Raw genomic sequence first — 12,604 nt, 5'->3', positions numbered from 1 at the left:
AACAGCATACCATTAACTTATAAATAAGTGCTCAAATCAAAAAATAAAAAGTTTAAAAAAGTGTTTCTCCATATATAAACTTTTATTTAAGCTATGACAATTACTAGAAATTTTGTGTTTCAGACAGGCAAATCAACCAAGAATTGGACAAAAATGAAAAAAAAAGAGCATGAGAATGAACGCATTAATAAAACATTAACATCATATGAATGAGTCCACATAGCCAAGACCTTATGCATAAGCACCAGTCTATGTGACCAATCAGTTCTGAACTAGTTTTTCATAGGATATTGAATAACATCACATATTATATAATAACATATTTACTTTGATACATATTAAAAGGAAAATTAGGAAGCTAATATCTGGAGGAATATAATTTACATTATGAATGCATTCACTCAACAAGTATGGGTAATTCCTACTACATTTCAAGTATTTTTATAGGTACTGGGAACAATTCTATTACCTATCTTAAGTCATTTATTGATATATTTATCATTACTTATTAAAATAAATGACCTTAAGTTATGTCATTTATTTACAAGGAAGATAGTATTTTTTTCCAATTCCAAGTTTCTCCTTAAAGAAATATGTATTCTTGCCTTTTTACACTGTACTAAAAATATCACTTACACATATAACACTTTTTTCCCCCTCAATCATGGATATTGCATTGGGACCAGTATGTGTGAAACTTCATGTACATAAGATCCTCCCCCCAAATAACCTTGATGATGAAGGTTTTCAATCACAATATTCTTACTTTTCTTAAAGTGGGGCTACTTAAAGTTTGTACAGGTGACTGTCTCAAAAATATAAGCAAAATAAAACTCGTATTATACAGTCCATTTATAACCTAAGCATTCACAGTATATTTTTACTAACTGCGCTAGAAAAAGATAAACAATAAATTTCTTTTTTAATCTTGGCATAATTATTTATAGTCTATGAAATGTCAGCAAAAATAAAACACACAAGATTGAAAAATTATGAAGATTAAATTTCATTTATATTTTCTCTCCGATTTTCACCAAGGGAATTTACAGAGTTTATTCAAATGTTTGGCAGGGACATAAAACACAAGGATTTTACCAGGACTTTGGCATATTTTAATTTCTCCTGTTTTTTTTTAATACGTCTGACCTTTGAAAAATATAAATAATTTAAATACATAATCCCCAAAATTTGCATTAAATACTTATTCTGGATCATTTTCACTTTGTAGACATCTTTCTAGATTTATATTGAATCAAAACATTTGTAAAATATGGAAGCTAACACTGATATTTTACATTTATAAGTTTAAATAAAAACTGGTACTATATATAAAGAAACAGAGAGTATATGTGATAATTACCAATGTAACTATTTAAGTTTTTATTTGGAATGTCATAATGAACACAATAATGTAAAGCAATTAGATTCATAACATATGAGAAAACTGTCTCCTGTTTTATAGATTTCCACTTGTCAATTTAAATGCAGATTATATATTAAAGTTTTTCCTAAATTGTGTTAGATAGATATATAAGATGTGCATTTTAATTTGCTAGCAGATTTAATCTTTTACATCATGGAGATACTTTTTTCTCTGAACACATATAATTCACAATGTTTTTAAGAAAGAGATGTTCATCATGGTATTGTTTATAAATGTAAAAAAATATTGAAAACATATAAACCTTTTTCAACATCAACCTTTTATATACGTTATAGTATATCCACACAATGGAATACTATGCAATCACTAAATTAATATAAATTGATCTTTATTGCCATGAAAATATGATTATGGTTCAGTTTATAATTAAAAACAATATAAGTAGTACAGTGCTTTAAGTAACAAACACATGGCCATACATAGGAAAAAAGATATGACAGATATGCACATACTAAAAATATTAATAGTGGTTATCTCTGAATTGTGATTATTTTACTACCTTCTTTTGCACTGTGTACACTTTTATAATGATCAAATATTATGTTTATAATTAAAACAGTGATTTTTATTTTGAAAATACCTGTTCATGAATCACATTAAATTTGTAGGTAAACAGAAACAGTTTTTTCTCATTATTTTATAGTTCAAAAGGCTAACAAGTGTTAATAAAATTATATATTTATGTTGTAGTATGTATGAAAATGAAGATTTATATATAATGTAATAAAAACCAAATAACAATAGAAACAAAGCATTTTCTTGTGTTTGAAAATGTGGCAGAAGTGAATCAGATTATATAAAACACAGATATTTAAATTTTACATAAATTAGGTATTTATCTCCTTCTCAAATGGATTTGAACTGGTATGCATAAGAAAGGCAATCAAAACAATATAACTGCAATATGGATGGGAGGCAGACAATGAGAAGAGGGAACTGCAAGTGAAATGTGGAGAATTTGTAATCTAGAAGTTGCATGACATAAATAACATCAGTATCAAACAGAAACATTATTTTTTCTGAATTTTCAAGCAGTCACAGACATAAACACAACTGTATCAAGTTAATAGTTCTCACAATAAACGGAAACCAAGAGACAACCTGTTCCATAACTTTGAAACTTCTGTGTTTGTTATCACATAGATACATTCAAGAATTTACAAGGGATAATAATATGCTTAATATATGATCTTTAAAGTAGTTTTCAACATAATTCTATACATTATTTAATATTCACATTGACACTTGATAAAAGATGAAGATAAAATATTAAATCATCTATGGATAAAGGTAATTTAGTGTAGTTATTCATCTTTCTTGTTAATTTAACATTACCTATGTATGTACTAGGGAATTTAGAAATATAAGAGCGGTCCTTACAGTTCTGGAATATCAAATCTTCCTTGAAAGGTTTATAAGATGCAAATCATAATTTAAATAGCCACTACATAAAATGTTAATTTCCAAAGGTACTTATTGTGAAAACAAGGCATGAAGTTAATACAGAACTCCCAACACTACTTAAAGCCAGTACCAATTCTGCAGTATTCTCACAATATATTTAAAAAGGAAAAATACAAATAAATAAGGGAAGAAAAGAAATCTCACATCTTTCTAAAAGAATATTCATATTAAATAATGATTTAAGTGAAATTATGTATATGTTTATTGGATCATATACATTTTCCCCCACTCTGTTGATTTCTCAAACAGCAAGTTAGAAGTTTTCACTGTGATGGACTCAAAAGTAAGGACAATGCCAAGAACATTTTCACGGAAGAAATTAAATGAAGTATTATTGAATAAAAAAGGAAATATACTCAATCAACTGCCTCACCTTGGCTGTTCAGGAAAAATGTGGAATAAATTTTATTCTACACATCACTAAGGATATTATATCAAAAATTGTATAAAAGGACAATTTTATAATTAGAAATTATGTTCACTAAAATGAACAAGGATTTCTAGTTTTACTTTGTTTTCAAAAGAAAGAATTCACTTAAAAAACAACAACAACTGTGAATTGGCATAAAATAACCCCTTATCACAAAGGAGCCTGAACTAGGCACCAGCTAAGGCTGAAACAAATTGAAATTCTGGTTCTCACCACCTGCGCCTGGCCTGGCCCAGGGTGACATGCAGGGGCTTGGAGCCCACTACTCGACCATTCATCTCATCAACTGCTTTGGTAGCCTCTTCAAAAGAAGAAAAGCAGACAACACCAAAACCTTTGCCTTGCCCTACTTCCATCATCACTTTGGCTCTGCTAATTGATCCAAAAGAAGAAAATTCCTCCTTCAGTTTTTCATCATCGATGGTCTCATCCAGGTTTTTAATATAGATAGGCACCCCCGGAGGTCGACTTTTTTCTTTTAATCTCAGCCGTTCAAATCGCCGCCTTAACTCAGCTAGGCGTTCAATTTTCTTCTGTGCTCGCCCTACATACAGGACTTTCCCATCAATTGACTTTCCATGCAGGTCTAGCACAGCCTTTTGGGCAGCCTCGTGTGTCTCATACCTTACAAACCCAAAGCCTTTAGATTTCCCACTGGCATCTCTTATTACCTTTACACTCTCAGTTGGCCCATAGTCACTGAAAAGTTCCTTCAGTTTTTCGTCATCCATGTCATCTCCAAAGTTTTTAACAAAAACGTTAGTGAATGTTGCTCTATCCCTGGTTCTAACTTCAGCTGCACGCTCTTCTGGGAATTTGAATCTACCAACATATACCTGGCGATTGTTCAGCCGAACTCCATTCATGTGCCAGATGGCCCTATTTGCAGCGGCCAGGCTGTCAAAATGCACATAGGCATAACCCTTAGAGCCATTGTCATCACATACAACTTTGCAGGAGAGAATGTTCCCAAAAGCCGAAAACAAATAGAACAGGGCCCTATTGTCAATTGATTTATCCAGGTTTTTGATGAATATATTTCCAACACCAGACTTTCTTAAGCGGTCATCTGGCTGTGACCACATGAGGCGGAATGGTTTGCCATTAATCAAATCAAAATTCATGGTGTTCAGGGCCCATTCAGCATCCGCAGGAAAGCGGAAGTTAACATAGCCATAGCCCAGGGGGCTGCGGGTCACTGGGTCACGGCAGATTCGGGTAAAACGCAGAGGGCCAGCGGGCCTGAACTTCTTATAGAGCATGTCCTCAGTGACATCAGGGTCCAAATCACCCACATACAGGGCGGCCTTGAGGTACTTCTTTTTCTTGCCAGCAGGATTAGGCTCCCCGCTCCCCATCTCTCTTAGCATAGAGAGGAGGCTCTCTTGGGAAAGAAAAAAAAAAAGGCTGTTTTCTCTAATCTATGGGCCAAACAGCTGCTCACGAACAGAATAAGCCAAGGCAGGCGAAGAAGGCAAGCTAAAAGCAGACTCAATCACTGTTGAGGCTGAGGCTGAGAAAATGAAGTTCAGAAACAGCTGGTCAGCAGGCTCAGAACAAACGCATCAGACAAAAAGGTACCCCAATAACGAATCTGTTCTCCCTGAGAGGGCTTAAATTTTTCACCCGTGCAGATTTAAAATCAGTTTCAAAAGCCAGTATTAGTAACGAAAATTCTCTTTCCCCTTTAAATTTTAAGAAATCACCAAGCAGCTGGCTGGTTCCCCACATCTAGCATTGCCAACAGAGGCCTTGAGACCGGTTTTCTGCATAAATATAGGCCTCGAGCTCCTGTTGGTTTAAAATGCTACCAACAAGAGCAGGGGCCGAGTGTGTATTCCTCCGCCGCTGCCTGGCTGGCCGAGGTTTCAGGCGGGCTAGCAGTTTACTAAGGCCGCTCTGCACTCAGCGTCAGCGAAAGGGCATACTAGACACTTGGTGCGTTGGGACCAGCAGGCAAGCTGCTGGCAGCAGATCAGACAGAGAGACAGACAGACAGACAAACGCGCGGGGGGGACCGGAGACCGCCCAGATACCCAAGATGCCCACTGGGTACGGACCGAGTGAGGCGCGGTGATTTCAGAAGCCTGAAGCTCGTGGCAGGTCCGGAGGGACTGACTCACAGACGCGTAGAGAGGGTCAGCTCAGACGCGAGGCGGGTCCGGACAGATGCAGGGCGGAGTCTAGAGAAGGGCAGATGCGCGGCGGGCGGGCCCAGAGGGGATCGGTGGACTGGGGTTGCTTACCTCAGGATAGACCGACCAAGGGACCAAGAGCTTATAGCTGTGGTAGAGAGTGCGGGCGGGGCGCGAGGAAACCCGGAACCGTGCTAAGTAACTTCCCGCTTGCTCTGTGCCAAGATTAAAAAAAAAAAAAAAAAAAAAAAAAAACGCAAAAAAAGAAAAGAAAATCAATATGATTTTTAGATTTTTTCTTTTAAAATTTTTACTTATTTATTTAAAATTTTAAAATATTTTCTTTATGCTGTTCATCCCCAAATCAGGGGAGGTTATGACAATGGCAGAAAGAAATCATAAGATTTTTTTTTTTAACTAATACCCTAAATCATGTTGCTTAGGAAAGCGGATATAAATGCTTTCCTGAGTGCTTTGGAAGTCAAAGTTGATGGCTGGACTGGGCTCCCAGTCTAGTGCTAAATGATCACATGGTCAAATAGAACACCCAAGCCATGTTGTGTTTGGCTTTTATCCTTACTCCATTAATTTCCCCCATAATGGTACCATTATCCCCAGGTAGCAGGCAGAATTCTTTCCTTTGCTTCAGTAATATTATGGTTTTAGTGATTGGAGAGTCATAAAATGGCTTTTGATGGTTTCTAGTGCCAAAAAATGTTGAAGCTGTTAAACTGAATTGAGAATCATAATTATAAAACCTCAGTTAAAGAAAGTTAAAGAGATCTGCAGATTCTGTGCAAAATATATAATTAATATCATAAATAAAGTAAACATGCTAAAGTATTACACAATTATGTATTTGAAAATGAGTTGTCAACTATAAAACATTGCAGAGAAAAATGTTGTGAGATTAGACTCAACTAGAAGTCTTTCCCCAAAAGACATCATCACTTCAGAGTTTTGAGAAATTTGGAAGAAATTTAACTCCCACATTCAAAAAAAAAAAAAGACAAAAAAACATGCCATGATTTATCATGCACAAACTAATCCTTGAGAAGCCCTATGCCCAATTCCCTCCACCACCAAAGAAAACCCAAACAAAACATTTATCAGTACTCTTAGGCTGGAAAAGGTCCTGGGGAAAAAAGAAACCAAGAAAAGGACATTACCTTAATGGATGTTTTCCTAAGAAGTTACAGGCTAAGTTTAGGTGCTGCTTCATTTTTTACATTTTACAGTTTCTATTAATTTGTATATTTGGGGAGCGATGACATTTATTCAGCCTTATTGCTTACTCAAAAATTTAGTTGTTTTCTTTATTGTGTTCTTGTGCTGGCTTTCTAGGGTTCTATGACACATAGTAAATAAAAGTCTATTCTAGGACACAGACTATATGAAAAAAGGCAAATATGAAACAAATATTATACAGATAGAATGATAAAACTGATCTTATAACATGAACACAGTGACCTACATGGGAAAACACTTGTGAACATCTGGTAACTTTATTGCATTTTACACAGGTTTTTATAAACATCTTGTCAGGGCCAGTAGTGTTGCTCAGTGGTAGAGTACTTGCATAACACATATAAGGCTCTGTGTTTGATCCCCAGTACCACAAAAGCAAAATCAAAATAATAAAAAAGCATATTTCATTACATGCCTGAGTATCAATGGATGAAAACTATGGTCTGGTTTTTATTTTTACCTCATTTAAAATATTACTTTATTTTAAATGCTATATTAAAATTAGAAATGCAAAGAATCTTTTCCATAAACTCACCATTGAAACAAATTAATATTTTCATTTGTTTGTGTGACCATATAAATGTTTTCTGTATTCAAATTTAACCATCCATATTTTCTCTAAGATTATAAAATTAGGTCCCTAAATTACACATTTTCAAAATAATTTTCTCTCTAGGCTTACCAGAAATTTTGGAGTCATTGCAGTTTGGGTAGACTAAAGTACAGTGATAAAAGTCAGATCAAAAAGCAGAGCTTTTAAAAAATGTTGTTATTATTAATAATATTATTATTTTGCAGTGCTAGAGAAAGAAGCCAGAGACTTGTGCAGGGTAGGCTATAACATTGATCTACATCCCTAGCCCGAAAGATCAGAAATTTTGACCTGCTTTGAAATAAATGAATTTTAGTAGATTTCTTTCTTTTAAAGATTTTTTTAGTTGTCAATAAACTTTATTTTATTTATTTATATGAAGTGCTGAGAATTGAACCCAGTGCCTCACATATGCTAGGCAAGTGCTCTACCACCGAGCCACAACCCCAGCCCTAGTAGATTCCTTTCTTCTTCTTCTTCTTTTTTTTTTTAATTTTTCTACTAAGTTAAATGTTTTTTTTTAAATTGGTTGTTCAAAACATTACAAAGCTCTTGACATATCATATTTCATACATTAGATTCAAGTGGGTTATGAACTCCCATTTTTACCCCAAATACAGATTGCAGAATCACATCGGTTACACATCCACATTTTTACATAATGCCATATTAGTAACTGTTGTATTCTTTTTTTTTTAAGAGAGAGAGAGAGAGAGAGAGAGAATTTTTTAATATTTATTTTTCAGTTTTGGTGGACACAACATCTTTCTTTCTTTCTTTTTTTTTTTTTTTTTTAATGTGGTGCTGAGGATTGAACCCAGCGCCCCAGGCATGCCAGGTGAGCGCGTTACCACTTGAGCCACATCCACAGCCCTAGATTCCTTTCTTCTAAGCAGAAGTGTAATGCAGAAAAGGAAAGCATTTTCATACATAATTTGTTTAGTTATTTTAACATGTAGACTGAAAAGTCTCTGGAATAAAAGATCAAATACAGAACATTCTTTTGTGATTTTTATTATATTCTAAAGGGCAAGTTTGCAGTGTATATAATCTGATTCACATATTAAAATCCATTAAAAGTCCCCACCCAGATTTCTAAAGTAGTTGATTCAAGCATATCTGAAACTTTCTAAATCTGAAAAATATTTTGCATAACGATAGTGTGAGGAGCAACTGGCATTCTAAGTGCATTCCATCATACATTATTATTTATATGTGATACTAACACAACAGTATGGGTGGAGAAAGAAAGGAGTCAGGAGTTTGTTTTGCCGTATTAACAAACATTTAACATTCTGTTCCTGTATTTAAAAAAAAAAAAAAAAGAAATTCTCAACTGTGTAAGTTGCTATTCTCTTGAATGCAGAGTAGAATGGCTGCACAAAATACTAAGTAAAAACTTTATTACTTGGAATTTGGCCATATTTTGATAAAAAGAGAAAACAATTTGATATTAAGAATATGGTCTAAAAAGACATTTCTACAGTAAATTTGGGAGCCTGAACTCTTTTTTTATATTTCTGAAAAATTTATCCTGAGCCCTGAGAATGTATGTGCTGGATGCTGATCCTGAAGCAACTCGATAAAATTAATCATGACATAAATATTAAAGTATACCTATTTGCTTTCAATTTAAACTGAGAAAGTTACCAAAACCAGAAAAAAATCAATAGAATTTATAATCAAAGAGATTTGGCCTAAACTACCAAAAAAAAAAAATAGACTATCTCATTCACTAATATTTTCTCACATCTCCCGTATTTATTCAAGGGTTTAGCCATAACTTATACTTTTACAACTCTAGGGAATTTGTTGAGAATCAAGAAAAAAAATAGTTTTATAGTAACAGTTAGAACATATTTCAAGAGAAGTTACATAAATTATCAATGAGTATTCAAAAAAATTGCTCAGTATTCCTTCTCATCAGGGAAATACAAATCAAAACAACAATGAAATACTATTTCACCCCAGTTAGAATAGCTGTTTTTGAAAAGACAAAAAAAAAAAGACAAAAAAAAAAAAAAAAAACAATACTGGCAAAAATGTGGAGGAAAGAGAACTCTTATACATTGATACTGGGAATATACACCAGTATAGTGATTATGGAAAACATTATGGATGTTTTTCAGAAAAACTAGAAATAGAACTACCATATGATCCCGGCATGTCACTTTGGGGTATATATCGAAAGGAAATGAAATTAGCACATCAAAGACATATCAGTGCTCTCATGTTTACTGTGGCACTATTCATACTTGTAATTAACTGAAGTGACCACTAACTAGCACATAAATGGGCAAAATGTGATATAACTACAAAAAGGAATCATATTCAGTCATAAAAATGAAATCTGATTATTTGTGGCAAGATGGATGCACCTAGAGGACATTTTGTTAAATTCAGTAAGCCAGGCAAAGACCAATACTCCCATGTTGTTGTTCTTATATGGGAGTGAAAACAAATTGATTTGATAGAAGTAGAGAGTAAAATAGTGATTACCAGAGGCTAGGGGAGCAGGGAGACAAATGGAATGTTAGGGAAGGAGGACCAATTATAGTTACATAGGAAGAATAAATTCTTATGTTGTGTAGCACAGTAGTTTTATTATAGTTCCCCCAAAATTATTATATATTTTATAAAGAAGTTGAAGTGAGGCGTTCAAACGTATCCAACACAAAGGAATGATAAATATTTTAAGATATAGATGTGCTAATTATGCTGGTTTTATCATTATATATTGCATAAATGTATCCAATTACCACATCATACCCATATACCATATATGCAATTATTTAAATCAATAAATTAGTAAAAATATGAATAAATAAAACAAAAAAAGTTTGCTTTTTTTGTATGGTGAATTAAATCCTTTTTGAATTAAAAAAAAATCAAAAATTCTCTCTTTCATGATAAAACTTTCAAAAAAGTAAGTATAGGAGAAAGTTACCTCAATATATTAAAACCTATATATGAAAAGCTCATAAACCCTATATATGAAAAGCTCACAAACCCCATATATGAAATGCCTTGCAAAACCAAAGGCATTTCCCCTGAAATAAGGTTAAAAGAAATATATCCACTTATGCTGCTATTATTCAATATAGAGCAATTAGTCAAGAGAAAGAAGTGCATGCAAATGATAAAGGAAAATTGTCTTTGCAGATAATATGATCTTATCTGTAGTAAGCCCTTATATCTCCACAAAACATTCTTAGATCTAATTAATTAATTCAGAAGTATACAAAATAACATACAAAAAGTTGTGTACAGTTCTATACATTAACAATGAAATATCTAAAAAGGAAATTAAAAAATAATAAAATAAAATATTAATAAATAAACACGACCAAGGAGGAGAGATACACACTAACAACTAAAGGAAAATAATGAAGATGCATATAAAAGCTATCCTGTGTTCACAAAGCTGAAAAACTAACATTATTAAAATGTCCAACTGGGTATGGTGGCATATACCTGTAATTCCAGCTACTAGTATTCTGAGGCTATAGCATCAAAAATTCAGGGGTATATTGGGCATGGCAAAACCATGGTTCAAATTTTTTTTTTTAAAAAAGTGATGTAGCTCAGTGGTAAAACACCTATAGGTTCAAGCCCCAGTAGAAAAAAAAATGTCTGTACTATCCAAAGAGAGCTATAGATTCAATTCAGTCCCAGTCAAAATTGCAATGGCATTTTTATAGAAATAGAAAAACAACCTGAAATTCATATGGAGCCAAAGTCATCTTGAAAAATAAGAAAATGTTAGAGGTACTTCAATTACAAAGCTACAATAATTGAAACATCATCATACTGGCATAAAAGAAAATGTGTATATCAATGGACAGAATAAAGAGCACAAAAATAAATGCACAAATATATACAGTCAACTGATCTTTATAGAATGCCAAGAACCAGAAAGGAGAAAGGATTGTCTCCATAAGGGTGTTTAGAAAACTCAATAACCACTTGCACACAATAAATTTGGACTCTCATTTCATACCTTACACAAAATCATCTCAAAATATATTATGATTAAAGATTCATACATAAGACCTAAAATTATATAATTACTGGAGAACACCTGGGAAAACTTTATGACATCATTCTTTTATTTTTTCATTGGTTCTTTTAAGTTAAACATGACATTGGAATCCATTTTGTTAAAATTATACATGCATGGAATATATCTAATTCTAATTAGGGCTCAATTCTTGTGAGTGGATACGATGCTAGGATTCACTTAGGTATTTTAACATGAAAATATTTGATTTATTTTAATGTCTTTCCTATTTCTATATCCCTCCCTTCCTTTCCTTCCCCTTTGTCTAATCTGCTGAACTTCTCTTCTTTGTCTACCCTGCTTTATTGTGGTTTAGCTTCCACATATCAGCAAAAACATTTGGGTATTTTTTTAAGGATTGACTTATTTCATTTAGCATGATAGTTTCCATATCCATCCATCTACTGGTAAATGTCATACAGTCATTTTTCTTTATGACTGAGTAATATTCCATTGTGTATATATTCCACAATTTCTTTATCTGTTTTTCTGTTGAGGAGCATCTTGGTTTGTTCCATAGCTTTATACTATAAATTCTGCTTTTATCAAAATTGATGGGGCCACATCACTGTAGTATGCTGATGATGGCAATTATCAAACAATACAAGTAACAACAAATGTTGATGAGGATGTGGGGGAAAAGGAATACTCACATTGTTGGTGGAACTGCAAGTTGATGTAACCCCTTTAGAAAGCAGTATGGAGATTCCTCATAAAACTATAAATGGAACCATAAGTTTACGTATTTACCCACTCCTCAGCATATATCCAAAGGATTTTAAATCAGCATACTACAATGACACTTGTCTTGACAATGGATTTGTATGTGACACACAAAACTACATGTAACAAAAGTGAAAATAGAAAAGTGAGACTATGTTAATCTAAAAAAAAGATTCTTCACAGCAAAGGAAACTATCAACATGGTGTAAAGTTAGATTATGGAATGGGGAAAATATTTGCAAATCATAAATCTGGTAAGAGGTTAATATCTAAAACATATAAAGAACTTCTACAACACAATAGAAAAACTAAATACACACAAAAACAGAGAAAAAGAGAAAAAACTTGAATAGATATTTCTCAAAAAAATAAAAAAAATGGCCAACGAGTATATAAAAAGATAAAATATATCAAATATACTGTCATGTATAACTAAAAAAGAACAAATTTTAAAAGAAAATATACTCAACTTCAGTAATTCTCAGGGAAATGAAAATCAAAACCACAG

At 33.0% G+C, this 12,604-nt stretch overlaps 1 protein-coding gene across 1 annotated transcript; it reads right to left on the bottom strand.

Annotated features, from left to right (window-relative positions):
* Positions 1–3,504: 3,504 nt before the first annotated feature.
* Positions 3,505–5,454, bottom strand: Pabpc5 (poly(A) binding protein cytoplasmic 5). Its single transcript, XM_077107081.1, has 2 exons — positions 5,399–5,454; positions 3,505–4,722 (listed from the first exon to the last, which is right to left on the bottom strand). The coding sequence occupies exon 2, from the start codon at positions 4,706–4,708 to the stop codon at positions 3,548–3,550; it is 1,161 nt and encodes a 386-aa protein (XP_076963196.1). The 5' UTR covers positions 4,709–4,722; positions 5,399–5,454; the 3' UTR covers positions 3,505–3,547.
* Positions 5,455–12,604: the final 7,150 nt, after the last annotated feature.

Source organism: Callospermophilus lateralis, chromosome X, assembly GCF_048772815.1.
Source record: "Callospermophilus lateralis isolate mCalLat2 chromosome X, mCalLat2.hap1, whole genome shotgun sequence".
NCBI lineage: Eukaryota > Metazoa > Chordata > Mammalia > Rodentia > Sciuridae > Callospermophilus > Callospermophilus lateralis.
The sequence above is the reverse complement of the archived record's forward strand: the minus strand, read 5'-3'. Positions and strand labels throughout refer to the sequence as shown.

Excerpts from the sequence above, each read along its gene's own strand:
- Pabpc5 (XM_077107081.1), bottom strand. The coding sequence starts at position 4,708 with ATGCTAAGAGAGATGGGGAGCGGGGAGCCTAATCCTGCTGGCAAGAAA.